Consider the following 22,860-nt stretch of genomic DNA (forward strand, 5'->3'; position numbering starts at 1 on the left):
AAAAATGTGAAATAATAAATTTAGTTATACAATAATATAATATAATATTATATTATATATACATATATATTTATTTATTTGATTTAATTATAGTGTTTTAAAGTTTAAAGCATTTACATTAAAAATAATGTTCTTTTACCAAATACAATACATTTATATTGTGTGTATTCCTATATTTATTATCACTTTTTTTTTTTTTTTTTTTTTATAAATATTTAAACAAGATAAAAAATTATATTAACAACAATTAATTACTTATCTAATAATATTATGTCTTTTTCTTATATATTCATTATTAAACTATGTAATAGTTAAAAATATTTTTCTTCATTTTCATCAAACACAATTTCAATAATTTCTTCTTTATCAGCATAATTCGATAAGTGATCATTATTATTTACTTCTTCACACATATCAAAATCGCATTCATCCTTATTTGATCTGTCCATAGAAAAGAAAGTAATACTTGCAAAAAATAATACACAACAAACAACTCCTCCAGCATTATATACGAAATCATCCATTTTGTTATGGTTTGAATACCTTTCATTATTGAAATCTTCATGCTTATCATAATCATGTTTTTCCGTGTAATCTTCTTCTGTTACATATGGACTACCAAACATATGAAATTTTTCATTTGGACCATGTGTTTCCATAGGTTCATCAAGTGTTCTATATGTAGAAGGATAGATATCTACCAGTTTTTCTGTAATTTTATGTTTAGCTTCTTCATTTAATTTAATACCATCAACTTCACTAATTGAATATTTATTTGGATTCATAATTCCTTCTTCATGTGTTTGTTCTGTTTGGGATTCATATTCTTTAGATTCATTCTCAGCATGTCCTTCTTTATTTCCCCCATCTTTAATAATACTACTAAAGTCTTTCTGTGTATCAGTGTAATCACTAGAACTAAGACTATCAACAGAGTTAACATTATGTCTGTGATCAGCATTTTCATCAGTGTCAATACTATCATGAATATCAACACTATCCATATGAATGTCGCTACCAACATGACTTATTTCATCATCATCCCTATTACTACTACCATGACTACTAGCATCACGTTGGTCAGTACTATCAATTCTAACAATATTAGAATTATCATCTAATCTTATTTGTTCATCTGTAGTTATACTTTCATCTATCTTTAATTTATCTTTTATGTTTTCATCCATACTTTTTTTATTATCTGAAACAACATGATCATACGCATTGCTGATAGGACTTATATGGGATTCATCATGTGTACTAGACGTGTTTCTTGTACTGGTATTTATAGTACTGTCACCATTTTCAAATATGTTGCTACTTTCACTATAATCATTAACATCGCTAATGTTATTTCTTTCACCAGTGATTGAAATTTCATCATTATGAGTAATTTTTTCTCCTCCAATATTACTAGGATGTGTAATTTGATCTTCAACAATATCACTGATTTGTTGCCCATGGGTGTTACTTCTATGACTAGTTTGTGTACTTTCGATGTCACTCATATGACTAGTATGTATATTTTCACTGTTATCAATATCATCGCTTTCTGTAATTTCACTGTTACTAATTGGACTATTATTAGTATTATCCATACTAACGTTAGGTTTGCTTAATTCCATATTTCTCTGATCACTTCCTTCTAGTATTTTATCCCCCTTTACCAATGCTTCATTTATTATTTCAGGCTTTTTTTGCTCTTCTAATTCTTGGATATTTCTTTGTTGTTGTTTTTCCTGCTCTTTTTTTCTTAATTCTTCTTCTTTTTGTAGTTGTTCTTGTTTCTCTCTTTCCAGCCTTTCTTGCTCTTGTCTTTTTAATTCTTCTTCTTTTTGTAGTCGTTCTTGTTCTTGTCTTTTTAATGCTTCTTCTTTTTGTTGTTGTTCTTGTCTTTCTTGCTCTTGTTTTTTTAATGCTTCTTTTTTTAGTTGTTCTTGTTTCTCTCTTTCCAGTCTTTCTTTCTCTTGTTTTTCTTTTTCTATTCTTTCTCTCTCTTTTCTTTCTTCTTCTTGTTTCGCTTTTTCCAATCTTTCTCTTTCTTTTCTTTCTTCTTCTTCTTTTAATATTAATTTTTCATCACCAAGATCCTTTATATCATTATTATTATGACTTAATAATTCATTCAATTTCAATAAAAATTTATCTAATTCATTATTTAAATAAGTAGCTTTATCGACAATATTTTTTGCAGATTTAATTACCCCATTATTTTCATTATTATAATTTTCTGTAATTTCATTAAAAGCCTTGTTAATATTATCTGTTATTTCCTTTACTTTTCTTTTGGCATCATCAATTATTAATATTTCTGCTTGTATTTTTTCATTATGTATTTTTATATGATCTATTAATTTATCAATTGTTTCAATATTCATATTATTATTTTCTTTATTTTTATTATTTTCAATATCCTGGAGAGTTATATTAGTATATGCATCCGTGTTTGATATTCTTTTCGTTTCATTCATAATATTATTTATATTAAGTAACATCTCTTCCATTTGAAATAATTTTTCTTTTAGTGGCAAATTACTAGAAAATTTTTGTTTTATATTATTTACAGATTTCCCCGTATTCATAATATCATCCTTTATGTTATTTATATTATATAATTCAGTTTCATTTCTTTTTATATTTTGTAATAATTTTGAGAAATTTTCCTTTAGATTATTGGCTTTTTCTTTCAATTTTATTATATAACTATTATTTTCCTTATTGATTTCTATATACTTATCTATACCATTATTTTCATCCTGATATTTGTCTAACTCCTTTATGAATGTGTTTATTCTTCCTAATAAATTTGTAATATTTTCTATATATAATTTCACCTTTTTCAATTCAACATTATTAATATCTTCATATTTATATACATCTTGTATATTAGACATCAAGTCACCATATAAATTATTAAACGTTTGAATTGATTCAAGTGTTAATGTACTATCAACATGAACTAATTCTTTTACTTTATCATTAATTTTTGTTTTGATATTATTAAATTCATTTTTTAAAATATCTATATTTTGTGTTTCATTTATTTTATTAAAGTTTGTTGATATTGAATTATATGTCTCTAAACTATTTTCTATTTCTTTTAATTTATTAAAATGTACTATTTTATAATTATTATTTATAATATTTTTTTCTTTCTTAAAATTTTCATATAGTTCTAATAATTTGTCTTGTGTCTCTTCTAAAGAATTCATTTCTGTATCTTCATTTATTTCGACAATACTTGTCATAATATTCTCTATAATATTTGTAGCATTTATAACATGTTCACTTAATAAACTATTATGTTTATTGACAACATCAATATTATTAGATATATAATTATCTACTTTTATATGATCATCATATTTATTGAAGATACTTATATCACTCTTTATAAAATTATAATTATTTTGAATATACTCAAAACATATATTAGTATCATTTTCCTGTTCTCTTATATTTTTTATATCATTACCTATTTTAATCTGAATATTTCTAATTATAAAATTATATAATGATATATCAATATTATGTCCTTCATTTAATAATTCATCAAGCATAGGGATCAGTGTTTTCATTTCTTTATCAATATCATTAATGTTCTTATTAATATCAGAAAAGGAATTATATGAGTTCTGTACTATTGTTTTAATTTCCATTTCATTAGATGATAATGTAAGAGATTTTTCTAATTCGTCTAAGTCATTAAAATATATATCTAAATCTTCTTTTGTTTTATTTATATCTACATTTTTTAAAATTTCAGCCTTTTTTACAATATATGCATTTTTTGTATCATCTAATGTTTTATATTCTTCTACATTATCAAAAATTTCTTTATATTTTTCAAAATTATATTGTATAGCATCTATTTCATTTAATTTATTAGATACAATATCAATATTATTTGAAATATCATTTTCTCTATTAATTACACTAGTAATTTGTATTTTTAAATCATATAATGCCGTAGACAATTCACGTAATTCTTTACAATCCTTTACTAAATCATTGCAATCTCCTTTAAGTTTTTGAATATTATCTAAATATTTAAGAATTTGTGTTGAATATGTGTGTAATTCTATAATATCATTATAAACCTTTAAATTATCTATAGATTCATCCGAATTACTACCTAAATGATCTAACTCTAAATCAGAATCATTTTCCAATGTTGATGTTATTTCATGTTTTCTTTCAAAATATAATTGTAAATTTAATAAATCATTATCTTCTAAAGGATTTTCTGGAGTTATTTCCGTATTTGTATCAGACATTACAATAATACCTGAAAAATTTGCCAACTTTATAACATGTTTAAGTAAATTTTTTATATCTTCTTTATTAGTACAAATTTCTAGATTTGCTACTGATTTATTTTTTTCTTCTATTGTGTTCAATGAATCTAATAAAAATTTCACATCTTCAATAGTTTTAATATACTGTTTTTTAACTGTAATATAATTATAAGAATCATCTATTATATTTTGTTGTTCTGAACATTTTATATATAAGTTAAATATTTTTTCTTTTATATAATCAATTAATCGATGTCCTTCTTGTTCTTTAATATTATTCAAATAATTTTTTAATTCATCAACTTTTTTATTAAGTTTATCATATTCTGTTTGTGCTACTTCTTTAATTTCTTTTATTTCATTATAATCTAAATTATCATTTATAATTTCAGTCATTTTTGTATTAATAATATTATATGATTCATTAAATCCATTATATATTTCATTCAATATATTTTGATGTTTTTCAAAATTTTCATTTATATTATAATCATTTATATATTCATTATAAAACATAGATCTGAATGAATCCATTAAAGTAGTTAATGATTTGTTATTAGATTCCATAAATTTTTTTTTTTTTTCATTTGTTTCTTTTTTTATATGTTCCATAATTCTTATTTCATAATTTTTTTTATGTTTTATTATTTCTTTTTCTGTTTCATTAACGTAATTATACATTTCATTCATTTTTTTATATTCTGCCTCCATATTCTGTTTTTCTTTTAAAATATTTATTAAAAGATCTTTATCCTTATTATATATATCGTTCATATTCAAAGAATCTATATTAATAACAATCTGGTCAGATTTTGATACATCATTCATATAATCCATAGCTTTATTCAAGATAGTATCTATGTTATGTTTCATATTTAATATATTTAATAAATTAGATTCTATTCTTCCGTTATTTATTTGTATTGTAATATAAGCTATTTTGGTTTTATCATTATTTAAAACATCACCTTCTCTTTTAATGTTAGGTTGTTTCTTAATCTCATCTAATCGTTCTTTAGATTTGGTTAAAATCGTTTTAATATTAGAATGTATATTATTTATATCATCAATTGCATTTCTTGCTTGTTTCCTAACTTTTTCATATTTTACCCCTTTTAATGAACGGATGTTATTATTAATTAAATTATAAAGTTCATTTTCTATTTTTATAATGTCCTTATTTTTTTCATCCATTTTATTAGCATATTCCATAGCTTCATTTGAAACTTGTTTGGTTTTATTTATCATTTCTTTAACCTTTATAATATCAAAATTTTTTCCATCGCTAGGATTTATTATTTCATGTTTTATAAAAAGATCAATAACATATATACTTCTAGATGCATATCGTAAATGTAAATCTGATTGTTCTTTATTAGATTCAATATCTGTTATGTATTTATTCACTTGTTTTCTTTTTTCGGATATTTCCTCTTTCTTTAGAACAAGTGATTTTATATTATCATCAATTTGATCATCATTTAAGCTTTCATAGTTTGGGTTAATAGACGTTTTCAATATTTCAACATCTTCTATAAATTGATTAGTTATATTTACTGATTGTTCAAATATTTTTTTCGTTTCATTACTATATTCTTCTGATTTCTTCATGCTATTATGAATACTTTTTAATATTTTATTAATATCGATCGTTTCTAGAAATTCGTACATATCTTTAAGTTCATGTAATGTATTCTCAAGTTTTTCAACATATTTAATTATATTTCCTAAATTGCTGAATACTTGTAAATTAATTTCTTTTAGTTTATCAACTTGTGTGTTGTTATTATGAGCATCACTTTTTAATCCATTTGATTCATTTGTTAACTTGTTTATATTTTCATATAAATCTTTTAATTTATCAAAATATGCTTTATAATTTAATGTATCTTCATAAAAAAAAGAATCATGTATTTTATCTCCATTCAAATGATGATCGTTCCTCGTTTTGGAAACGTCCACATCTACATAATCAATATCTTTTTTATATGATTCGATTTTTTCCTTAATAGTATCACTTTTTTTTGCTTCATTTGTAATTTGTTCACAAATATCATCAATTAATATTTTTTCATATTCTGATTCTATTTTATTTGCTTCATTTAAAGTAATATCTATCAAATTTTTATTATTTAACTCATCTAGGTTTTTTTTAATATCCTTATATATATCTCCCATTACTTTTCTTTTTTTACTATAGTGTGTTTGTTCGTCGTCCTCCTCCTTCTCCTTCTGCTTTTTTTTCTCATTATCAGCATTTACAAAATGATCATGTGATAAATTCTTAATTTGTATTAAAGCATCTTTATCTTCCTTAATCTTTTTCTCAAGTATCATAACTCTATCTTCTAATAATTTAATATTTTCTTGACTTTTGGGATTTTTATATTTTTCCTTATCAATATTAAAATGAATAGATTTAAGTTTAGTTAAGGCTTTATCTGACAGGGAATAATAATTATCTACCTTTTCGATTATTTCTTGATTTATATCTTTTATACGTTTATAAATAAGTTCTATGATATCATTTTTTTGTTGTTTGATAGTATTATGAGTCTTTTGATTACATATGTTATATTCCACATATAAACTATCTATAGTACTTTTAAAATGAACCCAACTATCTTTTTCCTTTTCGAAAGAATCTAAATTTATTTTAAGATTGCTTTCTATATTTTGCTTTGTATGGTCATACGAATTCAACAATTTATGAATGTCCATTTTCAAATTATTAAATTTGATATCATCTAATTCTTTTTCTAATTTTTCCTCTTCTTTTTTTAAAACATTTGAAAAGTTTTCTTTTTCATTATCTTGAATTATATCATCATTTTTTATAATTTTCATTTGATCATTTAATATATTTTTTAATTCAATTTTCTTGTTAAGTAAGTGTTCTACATTTTTATTATTTGTATTACATGCATTTATACCAATATTTAAGGTTTGGAGAATATTTATATTTAAATTCATTGCATTGATATCTTGTAATATATTATCAAGTTTTTGATTATTATTATTAAATTCTTGCTCAAGTTCACTTATTGTTTTATCTTCATAAGGAATATATTGAGTTATTTGAACTAAAGAAGCAGTATGCATTTCTTTGATATATGTATTATCTTTTAATTTTTTATCTAGAATTTCATAATAATTTAATAAATCTTGATTCATTTCTTTATATTTCTTTAAAATTTTTATATCATCAGAAATTTTATTTTTTATATTTTGTATAGCATCTTTATATTGTAATATTTGCATTGATGTATTATGTACAGCTAAAGCATTTTTATCATTCTCATATAAATGTAATATATATTCTTTTTGTATATTTCCAATGGTATGTTTATATACTTCTAAACTTTCGATTTCTTCTTTATAATCTTCCATTCTATTATTAATATCAGTATATGTAATAGTATACTTATTTGATGAGTTTTGAATATTTTGTTCTATATGATTTAAAAGTTTTTTTATTATATTTTCTTTAAGACTTAATAGATGACTTAATTCAGTTTTTAACAAGTTAATTATATTACTATTATTATTATTATTATTATTATCAGATTTCATAAAATTTAATTTAGCACATTCATTATTTGATGTATTTAAAATTGTTTGAAGTTCATTTACACTTTTTTTTTCATGAAACAAATATTTTGTGTCTAAAAAATGAGATAGTTCAGATTCTAATTCTTCAAAACTTCCTTTATATAATTTATTAAGATTATATGATACTTTCTCTTGTGATATATTCTTTTCATTTATAAAATCATTTATATTTATTAAATTTAAACTATTTAATTCATCAATATCTGCTATTCGTTGAGTTATAGAATCTTTTAATAATATAATTTCATTTATATGAGTAACATTTTCTTCTATATATTTCACGTTATTAAGATAATCCGTTTTCATGTTTTTTTTTAATTCATCATCTTTTATTAATGTTTCTTGTGAATCCTTAAAATATGATATAAGACTATTTAATTCATCAATATCATTTTTTAACCCTTCTATAGTTATATATTTAGAACTAATATTTTTACTATTATTATTTATAATATTACTTTTAGACTTAAAAATATTATACGTTTGTAATATATAATCTGTTTTTTCAATATAATTATTTAAGGATAATTCCTTTTTTTCCATTTCATCCATAGAGGCTTTTTCAGATATAATAATATCATAAAATGATTTCATTATTATTATTAGTGTTTTTACTTGACTTATAGCATTATCTAATTCATTTGATTTCTCATTTATTTTTATTTGTAATTTTACTACTTCTGAATCCAGATTTGCTTTTGGATCAATAGGTTTTTGAGGGTTAGCTTTTAAAACATCCATTGCATATTCTAATAAATGTTCTGATAGAGTCATTACTGTTGTATATTTAGATTCAATTGTTTTCATATCTACATATGTTTCATATTTTTTCTTGAATATATTAAATATATTATTGAATAAATTATTAAGTATTTCTTCATTTTTTATAAATAACGAATCTAATTTGCTTATCATTTCATTGCTATATTTAAAACTAGCAAAATGTTTTGAGGATTCAAAAATTTTTTTTATAAGTTCATCTTTCTTCATTTTGTCTGCAATATTATTTGCTTGTGTTATCCTTTTTATATATTCTTTTCCTTTTTCTATATGTTTCAAATGAAAATTATATCTTTTTATAATATCTTTAATTTCGTCATGTATATATCCAATAGAGTACATGTTCTTATTATCACCTAATTTCATTTTTATAGGATTAACTAATTTGCTACTTGATTCTAATAGCTCTTTTGCTCGATTTAAGTATAAATCAATAGGTGTACTTTTAACTTCATTCACTCTTAATAGATATAAATTATTATTCATAACATATGATTCCGTTTTACACATATTTCCTGTACTTTCAATATTTTTTAACAATTTTGTAATCTCATTCTTTATATTCTTTATTTTCTTATCATAATCATTTTTTTTATTTTTCAAACAATTGTAAAAACTAGATTTCTTATTTTTATAATCATTAAATGTATTATCAAATAATGTTTTTCTAACATTTGCTTTTTCCGCATTTTCTAAAACTATAAGTAAATTATCAAAATCTGTTTTCCCACCAACTAAACATTGTTCTTCATTCTTGATTATTTCTTCGTTAAATTTTTCAATATCTTCATTAATTTTTGTAATTGAACTTTTATCAAGATCCTTGTAAAATGATGTAGTAAATAATATGGCTTCTTTACACGTATATATATCAAGGTAATATGGTTGAACAGAAAAAACGACAGTTCCATTATCCCTAAGAACATCTATATGATCTAAAACGCTATTACTACCCCATATAGAAAAAACCTCAACTTCTTCTTTACCCTCTTGAATAAAAGAATGGAATGAAGACACATTTGAATATACTTTGGAACCTCTTTCTTTTTTATTATGAAAAATATCAGATCTGTTTATATTCTTCTTATAATATCTTTGAATATAAGATATAGGTTCTAATCTAAAAAGATCATTTTCTAAATTTATAAGCGATCTCTTCATATATGGTTTCTTCCTATATAAACGATTAATTGAAGCATAATTATCATTATTATTATTCTTCCCTTCAAAACTTTTTAAATTTTTCTCCTCACTAAAATTAAAATCAGTAACTGAAGATGCTCCATGGGTATTACTTGATTGTCCAACAAAATGCTCATGACTTAATTCTGAATGTGAAACAAAATATAAAAATATAAATATATAAATATATAAATATATATATATATATATATATATATATACACGCTTTAGTAGTAAATATTATAGACTAACACAACGTAGAACATTGTACAGCCTTTGTAAAGATCTAAAAATACAAAATTATTAAAATATGAACAACATCAAAGCACAATTTGTTTTCGAATGTATATATTATTTTACCTAAGAAGAAAAATATAATATTACAAAAAGATATGCTACAAAATAGTGTGGTCTTCATAATTTAAATAGCTATACTATAATCTCATGCTTTTATAAATAATTAAAAAAAAAAAAAAAAAAACCAAGCATTTTATGTTATAAGAATATATATGATTATATATTTCAATACTATACTATACTTAATAATATATATATATATTAACGAATTAAATTTAATAATATTACAGCTTTAGTATATATATACTTTCAAATTTTAATAACACGAAAAAGAAACGATATATATACATACTCATATAGAGCTCTCAAAGGAACAAAAAAGAAAAAAACGGGAACAATTATTTTATCAATTCAAAATTATACATATAAAAATATATTAACATATACAACATATATATACACACATATAATAATAATAATATGTATTATTAGATACACATTTATTGTCACAAAATAAAAAGAACAAATATAATCTACATTTTAAAAAAAAAAAAAAAAAAAAAAAAAAAAAGTACACCAATATTTTATATCTAACATTTATCTATAATGGTTATATATATATATATATATATTTATTTATTTATTTATATTGAATCCATACATTAAATTTAATTTATTCATAATATCTAACTGGTTTTATAAGAATGAGAAAATATGAACATACATTGGAGTTTAATTCCGAATAGTTGTTATTATTTACACCTTGTGGAATATTTACAAATTAACTATTTAGAACAGCAGAATAAAAAAAAAATATATATATATATATATATATATAATATAGCGAAAAAATAGTTATTCAGTTATTATAAAATAATTTTCCATTCTACAAATATGTTTCAAAAAGTACATTTCTATCTTTTTTTTTTTTTTTTTTTTTTTTTTTTTCTTATAGTTATCATATATGATGTACCGTTGATTCTGTAAGAGAGTTTTTTTTTTTATTTATTTTTAATTTTTTTAATATTAAAACAATAATATAATTAAATTAAAAATTTTATTTTTCAATTTTTCCCCTTTTTTCTATTTAAATATAACAAATGATTTAAGTTGAAATAATGTGCACACATTTTTTTTTTTTTTTTTTTTTTTTTTTCTTTGGTTCTCTTGTTTAAGGAAAAAGAACGAAAAAAAACGTAAAACGAAAAGGCGTGCAACTTGGAAAAAAAAAAAAAAAAAAAAAAAAAGATAGAAATGTACTTTTTGAAACATATTTGTAGAATGGAAAATTATTTTATAATAACTGAATAACTATTTTTTCGCTATATTATATATATATATATATATATATATATTTTTTTTTTATTCTGCTGTTCTAAATAGTTAATTTGTAAATATTCCACAAGGTGTAAATAATAACAACTATTCGGAATTAAACTCCAATGTATGTTCATATTTTCTCATTCTTATAAAACCAGTTAGATATTATGAATAAATTAAATTTAATGTATGGATTCAATATAAATAAATAAATAAATATATATATATATATATATAACCATTATAGATAAATGTTAGATATAAAATATTGGTGTACTTTTTTTTTTTTTTTTTTTTTTTTTTTTTAAAATGGAGATTATATTTGTTCTTTTTATTTTGTGACAATAAATGTGTATCTAATAATACATATTATTATTATTATATGGGGGTATATATATGTTGTATATGTTAATATATTTTTATATGTATAATTTTGAATTGATAAAATAATTGTTCCCGTTTTTTTCTTTTTTGTTCCTTTGAGAGCTCTATATGAGTATGTATATATATCGTTTCTTTTTCGTGTTATTAAAATTTGAAAGTATATATATACTAAAGCTGTAATATTATTAAATTTAATTCGTTAATATATATATATATTATTAAGTATAGTATAGTATTGAAATATATAATCATATATATTCTTATAACATAAAATGCTTGGTTTTTTTTTTTTTTTTTTTAATTATTTATAAAAGCATGAGATTATAGTATAGCTATTTAAATTATGAAGACCACACTATTTTGTAGCATATCTTTTTGTAATATTATATTTTTCTTCTTAGGTAAAATAATATATACATTCGAAAACAAATTGTGCTTTGATGTTGTTCATATTTTAATAATTTTGTATTTTTAGATCTTTACAAAGGCTGTACAATGTTCTACGTTGTGTTAGTCTATAATATTTACTACTAAAGCGTGTATATATATATATATATATATATATATATTTATATATTTATATATTTATATTTTTATATTTTGTTTCACATTCAGAATTAAGTCATGAGCATTTTGTTGGACAATCAAGTAATACCCATGGAGCATCTTCAGTTACTGATTTTAATTTTAGTGAGGAGAAAAATTTAAAAAGTTTTGAAGGGAAGAATAATAATAATGATAATTATGCTTCAATTAATCGTTTATATAGGAAGAAACCATATATGAAGAGATCGCTTATAAATTTAGAAAATGATCTTTTTAGATTAGAACCTATATCTTATATTCAAAGATATTATAAGAAGAATATAAACAGATCTGATATTTTTCATAATAAAAAAGAAAGAGGTTCCAAAGTATATTCAAATGTGTCTTCATTCCATTCTTTTATTCAAGAGGGTAAAGAAGAAGTTGAGGTTTTTTCTATATGGGGTAGTAATAGCGTTTTAGATCATATAGATGTTCTTAGGGATAATGGAACTGTCGTTTTTTCTGTTCAACCATATTACCTTGATATATATACGTGTAAAGAAGCCATATTATTTACTACATCATTTTACAAGGATCTTGATAAAAGTTCAATTACAAAAATTAATGAAGATATTGAAAAATTTAACGAAGAAATAATCAAGAATGAAGAACAATGTTTAGTTGGTGGGAAAACAGATTTTGATAATTTACTTATAGTTTTAGAAAATGCGGAAAAAGCAAATGTTAGAAAAACATTATTTGATAATACATTTAATGATTATAAAAATAAGAAATCTAGTTTTTACAATTGTTTGAAAAATAAAAAAAATGATTATGATAAGAAAATAAAGAATATAAAGAATGAGATTACAAAATTGTTAAAAAATATTGAAAGTACAGGAAATATGTGTAAAACGGAATCATATGTTATGAATAATAATTTATATCTATTAAGAGTGAATGAAGTTAAAAGTACACCTATTGATTTATACTTAAATCGAGCAAAAGAGCTATTAGAATCAAGTAGCAAATTAGTTAATCCTATAAAAATGAAATTAGGTGATAATAAGAACATGTACTCTATTGGATATATACATGACGAAATTAAAGATATTATAAAAAGATATAATTTTCATTTGAAACATATAGAAAAAGGAAAAGAATATATAAAAAGGATAACACAAGCAAATAATATTGCAGACAAAATGAAGAAAGATGAACTTATAAAAAAAATTTTTGAATCCTCAAAACATTTTGCTAGTTTTAAATATAGCAATGAAATGATAAGCAAATTAGATTCGTTATTTATAAAAAATGAAGAAATACTTAATAATTTATTCAATAATATATTTAATATATTCAAGAAAAAATATGAAACATATGTAGATATGAAAACAATTGAATCTAAATATACAACAGTAATGACTCTATCAGAACATTTATTAGAATATGCAATGGATGTTTTAAAAGCTAACCCTCAAAAACCTATTGATCCAAAAGCAAATCTGGATTCAGAAGTAGTAAAATTACAAATAAAAATAAATGAGAAATCAAATGAATTAGATAATGCTATAAGTCAAGTAAAAACACTAATAATAATAATGAAATCATTTTATGATATTATTATATCTGAAAAAGCCTCTATGGATGAAATGGAAAAAAAGGAATTATCCTTAAATAATTATATTGAAAAAACAGATTATATATTACAAACGTATAATATTTTTAAGTCTAAAAGTAATATTATAAATAATAATAGTAAAAATATTAGTTCTAAATATATAACTATAGAAGGGTTAAAAAATGATATTGATGAATTAAATAGTCTTATATCATATTTTAAGGATTCACAAGAAACATTAATAAAAGATGATGAATTAAAAAAAAACATGAAAACGGATTATCTTAATAACGTGAAATATATAGAAGAAAATGTTACTCATATAAATGAAATTATATTATTAAAAGATTCTATAACTCAACGAATAGCAGATATTGATGAATTAAATAGTTTAAATTTAATAAATATAAATGATTTTATAAATGAAAAGAATATATCACAAGAGAAAGTATCATATAATCTTAATAAATTATATAAAGGAAGTTTTGAAGAATTAGAATCTGAACTATCTCATTTTTTAGACACAAAATATTTGTTTCATGAAAAAAAAAGTGTAAATGAACTTCAAACAATTTTAAATACATCAAATAATGAATGTGCTAAATTAAATTTTATGAAATCTGATAATAATAATAATAATAATAATAGTAATATAATTAACTTGTTAAAAACTGAATTAAGTCATCTATTAAGTCTTAAAGAAAATATAATAAAAAAACTTTTAAATCATATAGAACAAAATATTCAAAACTCATCAAATAAGTATACTATTACATATACTGATATTAATAATAGAATGGAAGATTATAAAGAAGAAATCGAAAGTTTAGAAGTATATAAACATACCATTGGAAATATACAAAAAGAATATATATTACATTTATATGAGAATGATAAAAATGCTTTAGCTGTACATAATACATCAATGCAAATATTACAATATAAAGATGCTATACAAAATATAAAAAATAAAATTTCTGATGATATAAAAATTTTAAAGAAATATAAAGAAATGAATCAAGATTTATTAAATTATTATGAAATTCTAGATAAAAAATTAAAAGATAATACATATATCAAAGAAATGCATACTGCTTCTTTAGTTCAAATAACTCAATATATTCCTTATGAAGATAAAACAATAAGTGAACTTGAGCAAGAATTTAATAATAATAATCAAAAACTTGATAATATATTACAAGATATCAATGCAATGAATTTAAATATAAATATTCTCCAAACCTTAAATATTGGTATAAATGCATGTAATACAAATAATAAAAATGTAGAACACTTACTTAACAAGAAAATTGAATTAAAAAATATATTAAATGATCAAATGAAAATTATAAAAAATGATGATATAATTCAAGATAATGAAAAAGAAAACTTTTCAAATGTTTTAAAAAAAGAAGAGGAAAAATTAGAAAAAGAATTAGATGATATCAAATTTAATAATTTGAAAATGGACATTCATAAATTGTTGAATTCGTATGACCATACAAAGCAAAATATAGAAAGCAATCTTAAAATAAATTTAGATTCTTTCGAAAAGGAAAAAGATAGTTGGGTTCATTTTAAAAGTACTATAGATAGTTTATATGTGGAATATAACATATGTAATCAAAAGACTCATAATACTATCAAACAACAAAAAAATGATATCATAGAACTTATTTATAAACGTATAAAAGATATAAATCAAGAAATAATCGAAAAGGTAGATAATTATTATTCCCTGTCAGATAAAGCCTTAACTAAACTTAAATCTATTCATTTTAATATTGATAAGGAAAAATATAAAAATCCCAAAAGTCAAGAAAATATTAAATTATTAGAAGATAGAGTTATGATACTTGAGAAAAAGATTAAGGAAGATAAAGATGCTTTAATACAAATTAAGAATTTATCACATGATCATTTTGTAAATGCTGATAATGAGAAAAAAAAGCAGAAGGAGAAGGAGGAGGACGACGAACAAACACACTATAGTAAAAAAAGAAAAGTAATGGGAGATATATATAAGGATATTAAAAAAAACCTAGATGAGTTAAATAATAAAAATTTGATAGATATTACTTTAAATGAAGCAAATAAAATAGAATCAGAATATGAAAAAATATTAATTGATGATATTTGTGAACAAATTACAAATGAAGCAAAAAAAAGTGATACTATTAAGGAAAAAATCGAATCATATAAAAAAGATATTGATTATGTAGATGTGGACGTTTCCAAAACGAGGAACGATCATCATTTGAATGGAGATAAAATACATGATTCTTTTTTTTATGAAGATACATTAAATTATAAAGCATATTTTGATAAATTAAAAGATTTATATGAAAATATAAACAAGTTAACAAATGAATCAAATGGATTAAAAAGTGATGCTCATAATAACAACACACAAGTTGATAAACTAAAAGAAATTAATTTACAAGTATTCAGCAATTTAGGAAATATAATTAAATATGTTGAAAAACTTGAGAATACATTACATGAACTTAAAGATATGTACGAATTTCTAGAAACGATCGATATTAATAAAATATTAAAAAGTATTCATAATAGCATGAAGAAATCAGAAGAATATAGTAATGAAACGAAAAAAATATTTGAACAATCAGTAAATATAACTAATCAATTTATAGAAGATGTTGAAATATTGAAAACGTCTATTAACCCAAACTATGAAAGCTTAAATGATGATCAAATTGATGATAATATAAAATCACTTGTTCTAAAGAAAGAGGAAATATCCGAAAAAAGAAAACAAGTGAATAAATACATAACAGATATTGAATCTAATAAAGAACAATCAGATTTACATTTACGATATGCATCTAGAAGTATATATGTTATTGATCTTTTTATAAAACATGAAATAATAAATCCTAGCGATGGAAAAAATTTTGATATTATAAAGGTTAAAGAAATGATAAATAAAACCAAACAAGTTTCAAATGAAGCTATGGAATATGCTAATAAAATGGATGAAAAAAATAAGGACATTATAAAAATAGAAAATGAACTTTATAATTTAATTAATAATAACATCCGTTCATTAAAAGGGGTAAAATATGAAAAAGTTAGGAAACAAGCAAGAAATGCAATTGATGATATAAATAATATACATTCTAATATTAAAACGATTTTAACCAAATCTAAAGAACGATTAGATGAGATTAAGAAACAACCTAACATTAAAAGAGAAGGTGATGTTTTAAATAATGATAAAACCAAAATAGCTTATATTACAATACAAATAAATAACGGAAGAATAGAATCTAATTTATTAAATATATTAAATATGAAACATAACATAGATACTATCTTGAATAAAGCTATGGATTATATGAATGATGTATCAAAATCTGACCAGATTGTTATTAATATAGATTCTTTGAATATGAACGATATATATAATAAGGATAAAGATCTTTTAATAAATATTTTAAAAGAAAAACAGAATATGGAGGCAGAATATAAAAAAATGAATGAAATGTATAATTACGTTAATGAAACAGAAAAAGAAATAATAAAACATAAAAAAAATTATGAAATAAGAATTATGGAACATATAAAAAAAGAAACAAATGAAAAAAAAAAAAAATTTATGGAATCTAATAACAAATCATTAACTACTTTAATGGATTCATTCAGATCTATGTTTTATAATGAATATATAAATGATTATAATATAAATGAAAATTTTGAAAAACATCAAAATATATTGAATGAAATATATAATGGATTTAATGAATCATATAATATTATTAATACAAAAATGACTGAAATTATAAATGATAATTTAGATTATAATGAAATAAAAGAAATTAAAGAAGTAGCACAAACAGAATATGATAAACTTAATAAAAAAGTTGATGAATTAAAAAATTATTTGAATAATATTAAAGAACAAGAAGGACATCGATTAATTGATTATATAAAAGAAAAAATATTTAACTTATATATAAAATGTTCAGAACAACAAAATATAATAGATGATTCTTATAATTATATTACAGTTAAAAAACAGTATATTAAAACTATTGAAGATGTGAAATTTTTATTAGATTCATTGAACACAATAGAAGAAAAAAATAAATCAGTAGCAAATCTAGAAATTTGTACTAATAAAGAAGATATAAAAAATTTACTTAAACATGTTATAAAGTTGGCAAATTTTTCAGGTATTATTGTAATGTCTGATACAAATACGGAAATAACTCCAGAAAATCCTTTAGAAGATAATGATTTATTAAATTTACAATTATATTTTGAAAGAAAACATGAAATAACATCAACATTGGAAAATGATTCTGATTTAGAGTTAGATCATTTAGGTAGTAATTCGGATGAATCTATAGATAATTTAAAGGTTTATAATGATATTATAGAATTACACACATATTCAACACAAATTCTTAAATATTTAGATAATATTCAAAAACTTAAAGGAGATTGCAATGATTTAGTAAAGGATTGTAAAGAATTACGTGAATTGTCTACGGCATTATATGATTTAAAAATACAAATTACTAGTGTAATTAATAGAGAAAATGATATTTCAAATAATATTGATATTGTATCTAATAAATTAAATGAAATAGATGCTATACAATATAATTTTGAAAAATATAAAGAAATTTTTGATAATGTAGAAGAATATAAAACATTAGATGATACAAAAAATGCATATATTGTAAAAAAGGCTGAAATTTTAAAAAATGTAGATATAAATAAAACAAAAGAAGATTTAGATATATATTTTAATGACTTAGACGAATTAGAAAAATCTCTTACATTATCATCTAATGAAATGGAAATTAAAACAATAGTACAGAACTCATATAATTCCTTTTCTGATATTAATAAGAACATTAATGATATTGATAAAGAAATGAAAACACTGATCCCTATGCTTGATGAATTATTAAATGAAGGACATAATATTGATATATCATTATATAATTTTATAATTAGAAATATTCAGATTAAAATAGGTAATGATATAAAAAATATAAGAGAACAGGAAAATGATACTAATATATGTTTTGAGTATATTCAAAATAATTATAATTTTATAAAGAGTGATATAAGTATCTTCAATAAATATGATGATCATATAAAAGTAGATAATTATATATCTAATAATATTGATGTTGTCAATAAACATAATAGTTTATTAAGTGAACATGTTATAAATGCTACAAATATTATAGAGAATATTATGACAAGTATTGTCGAAATAAATGAAGATACAGAAATGAATTCTTTAGAAGAGACACAAGACAAATTATTAGAACTATATGAAAATTTTAAGAAAGAAAAAAATATTATAAATAATAATTATAAAATAGTACATTTTAATAAATTAAAAGAAATAGAAAATAGTTTAGAGACATATAATTCAATATCAACAAACTTTAATAAAATAAATGAAACACAAAATATAGATATTTTAAAAAATGAATTTAATAATATCAAAACAAAAATTAATGATAAAGTAAAAGAATTAGTTCATGTTGATAGTACATTAACACTTGAATCAATTCAAACGTTTAATAATTTATATGGTGACTTGATGTCTAATATACAAGATGTATATAAATATGAAGATATTAATAATGTTGAATTGAAAAAGGTGAAATTATATATAGAAAATATTACAAATTTATTAGGAAGAATAAACACATTCATAAAGGAGTTAGACAAATATCAGGATGAAAATAATGGTATAGATAAGTATATAGAAATCAATAAGGAAAATAATAGTTATATAATAAAATTGAAAGAAAAAGCCAATAATCTAAAGGAAAATTTCTCAAAATTATTACAAAATATAAAAAGAAATGAAACTGAATTATATAATATAAATAACATAAAGGATGATATTATGAATACGGGGAAATCTGTAAATAATATAAAACAAAAATTTTCTAGTAATTTGCCACTAAAAGAAAAATTATTTCAAATGGAAGAGATGTTACTTAATATAAATAATATTATGAATGAAACGAAAAGAATATCAAACACGGCTGCATATACTAATATAACTCTCCAGGATATTGAAAATAATAAAAATAAAGAAAATAATAATATGAATATTGAAACAATTGATAAATTAATAGATCATATAAAAATACATAATGAAAAAATACAAGCAGAAATATTAATAATTGATGATGCCAAAAGAAAAGTAAAGGAAATAACAGATAATATTAACAAGGCTTTTAATGAAATTACAGAAAATTATAATAATGAAAATAATGGGGTAATTAAATCTGCAAAAAATATTGTCGATGAAGCTACTTATTTAAATAATGAATTAGATAAATTTTTATTGAAATTGAATGAATTATTAAGTCATAATAATAATGATATAAAGGATCTTGGTGATGAAAAATTAATATTAAAAGAAGAAGAAGAAAGAAAAGAAAGAGAAAGATTGGAAAAAGCGAAACAAGAAGAAGAAAGAAAAGAGAGAGAAAGAATAGAAAAAGAAAAACAAGAGAAAGAAAGACTGGAAAGAGAGAAACAAGAACAACTAAAAAAAGAAGAAGAATTAAGAAAAAAAGAGCAGGAAAGACAAGAACAACAACAAAAAGAAGAAGCATTAAAAAGACAAGAACAAGAACGACTACAAAAAGAAGAAGAATTAAAAAGACAAGAGCAAGAAAGGCTGGAAAGAGAGAAACAAGAACAACTACAAAAAGAAGAAGAATTAAAAAGACAAGAACAAGAACGACTACAAAAAGAAGAAGCATTAAAAAGACAAGAACAAGAACGACTACAAAAAGAAGAAGAATTAAAAAGACAAGAGCAAGAAAGGCTGGAAAGAGAGAAACAAGAACAACTACAAAAAGAAGAAGAATTAAAAAGACAAGAACAAGAACGACTACAAAAAGAAGAAGCATTAAAAAGACAAGAACAAGAACGACTACAAAAAGAAGAAGAATTAAAAAGACAAGAGCAAGAAAGACTGGAAAGAAAGAAAATCGAGTTAGCAGAAAGAGAACAACACATAAAAAGTAAACTAGAATCTGATATGGTGAAAATAATAAAGGATGAACTAACAAAAGAAAAAGATGAAATAATAAAAAACAAAGATATAAAACTTAGACATAGTTTGGAACAGAAATGGTTAAAACATTTACAAAATATATTATCGTTAAAAATAGATAGTCTATTAAATAAAAATGATGAGGTCATAAAAGATAATGAGACACAATTGAAAACAAATATATTGAACTCATTAAAAAATCAATTATATCTTAATTTGAAACGTGAACTTAATGAAATTATAAAGGAATACGAAGAAAACCAGAAAAAAATATTGCATTCAAATCAACTTGTTAACGATAGTTTAGAGCAAAAAACTAATAGACTCGTCGATATTAAACCTACAAAGCATGGTGATATATATACTAATAAACTTTCTGATAATGAAACTGAAATGCTGATAACATCTAAAGAAAAAAAAGATGAAACAGAATCAACTAAAAGATCAGGAACAGATCATACTAATAGTTCGGAAAGTACTACTGATGATAATACCAATGATAGAAATTTTTCTCGATCAAAGAATTTGAGTGTTGCTATATACACAGCAGGAAGTGTAGCTTTATGTGTGTTAATATTTTCTAGTATAGGATTATTACTTATAAAGACTAATAGTGGAGATAACAATTCTAATGAAATTAATGAAGCTTTTGAACCGAATGATGATGTTCTCTTTAAGGAGAAGGATGAAATCATTGAAATCACTTTTAATGATAATGATAGTACAATTTAAAATGTATGAGATAACATATTATGTATAGAAAATATGATAACATGTGAGAAAATACAATCAGGTATGTGGATCTAAAAAGAATAATTTTAAATGCCAATTTTTAAAAACATGCATTATATAAAATAAACCAAATGCACATATATAAGAAAATGGAAATATAACATTAAAAACAGAATAATTATAACGTAAAAAAAAAAAAAAAAAAAAATATATTGTACAATATTGTACCTATATGAAGATAATATAATATTATATTAAATAATGAACATTCAAAAATATTAATTATTTCAAATAAATTGGCATTAATCATAGTTTATATATATACAAATAAAAATGTGTGTTTTTCATTATTTTATTATTATTATTATTAATTTTTTTCTTTTTTTTTTTTTCTTTTTTTCTTTTTCTTTATTTTATATATATGATATAAAATAAGGATATATAAAATTTTATATTTTTATGTTTACCATATTAATTATGTATAACATATATATTTTTTTTGTCCAATTGATTTTTTTTTTTTAAATTTTTTTTAATAATAAATTTAAAATATTTTAGAATTAATGCGTAGACTTATGTATGTCTTTATTAAGACAAAATTTAAAATACATAAAAAAAAAAAATTGATAATAACCTCAAGAATCATTCCTTTTTTAATATCTTTTTTCTGTTATAAATATTTCTTTGTATATTATATATATAGTTTTCTAAAAAACACTCAACATAATATAGATAATGTAATAATTATTTTATTAGGTCCGTCTCTTTTTTTTTTATTATTAAATTTCTCCTAATATTGAGGAGAACGCGTAATATAGGAGAAAAAAACAATAATATTTATATTAGAAAAGGAGATATATATAATATATATGTATATCAGGAAAAATATTCACATATATATATATATATATATATATTTATAAATGAACACACACGCAATTTGAATCGAACATATTTTATAGAATCCAGAAAAAAAAAAATTGGAAATATATATATATATATATATATATATATTTGTGTTACATTTCTACATTGAC

The 22,860-nt window shown here is 21.0% G+C and overlaps 2 protein-coding genes across 2 annotated transcripts; one reads left to right on the forward strand and one right to left on the reverse strand.

Annotated features, from left to right (window-relative positions):
• Positions 1–311: 311 nt before the first annotated feature.
• Positions 312–10,290, reverse strand: PF3D7_1335300 (reticulocyte binding protein 2 homologue b; the record flags this gene model as incomplete). Its single annotated transcript, XM_024473230.1, has 2 exons — positions 312–10,018; positions 10,233–10,290. 2 exons carry the CDS (start codon positions 10,288–10,290, stop codon positions 312–314), a joined length of 9,765 nt encoding a protein of 3,254 aa, XP_024328974.1.
• A 1,926-nt stretch (positions 10,291–12,216) lies between these two features.
• On the forward strand, positions 12,217–21,823 carry PF3D7_1335400 (reticulocyte binding protein 2 homologue a; the record flags this gene model as incomplete). The annotated part of the gene is made up of 2 exons (XM_001350047.1): positions 12,217–12,274; positions 12,489–21,823. 2 exons carry the CDS (start codon positions 12,217–12,219, stop codon positions 21,821–21,823), a joined length of 9,393 nt encoding a protein of 3,130 aa, XP_001350083.1.
• Positions 21,824–22,860: the final 1,037 nt, after the last annotated feature.

This window comes from Plasmodium falciparum (assembly GCF_000002765.6).
Source record: "Plasmodium falciparum 3D7 genome assembly, chromosome: 13".
Taxonomy (NCBI): Eukaryota; Apicomplexa; class Aconoidasida; order Haemosporida; family Plasmodiidae; genus Plasmodium; species Plasmodium falciparum.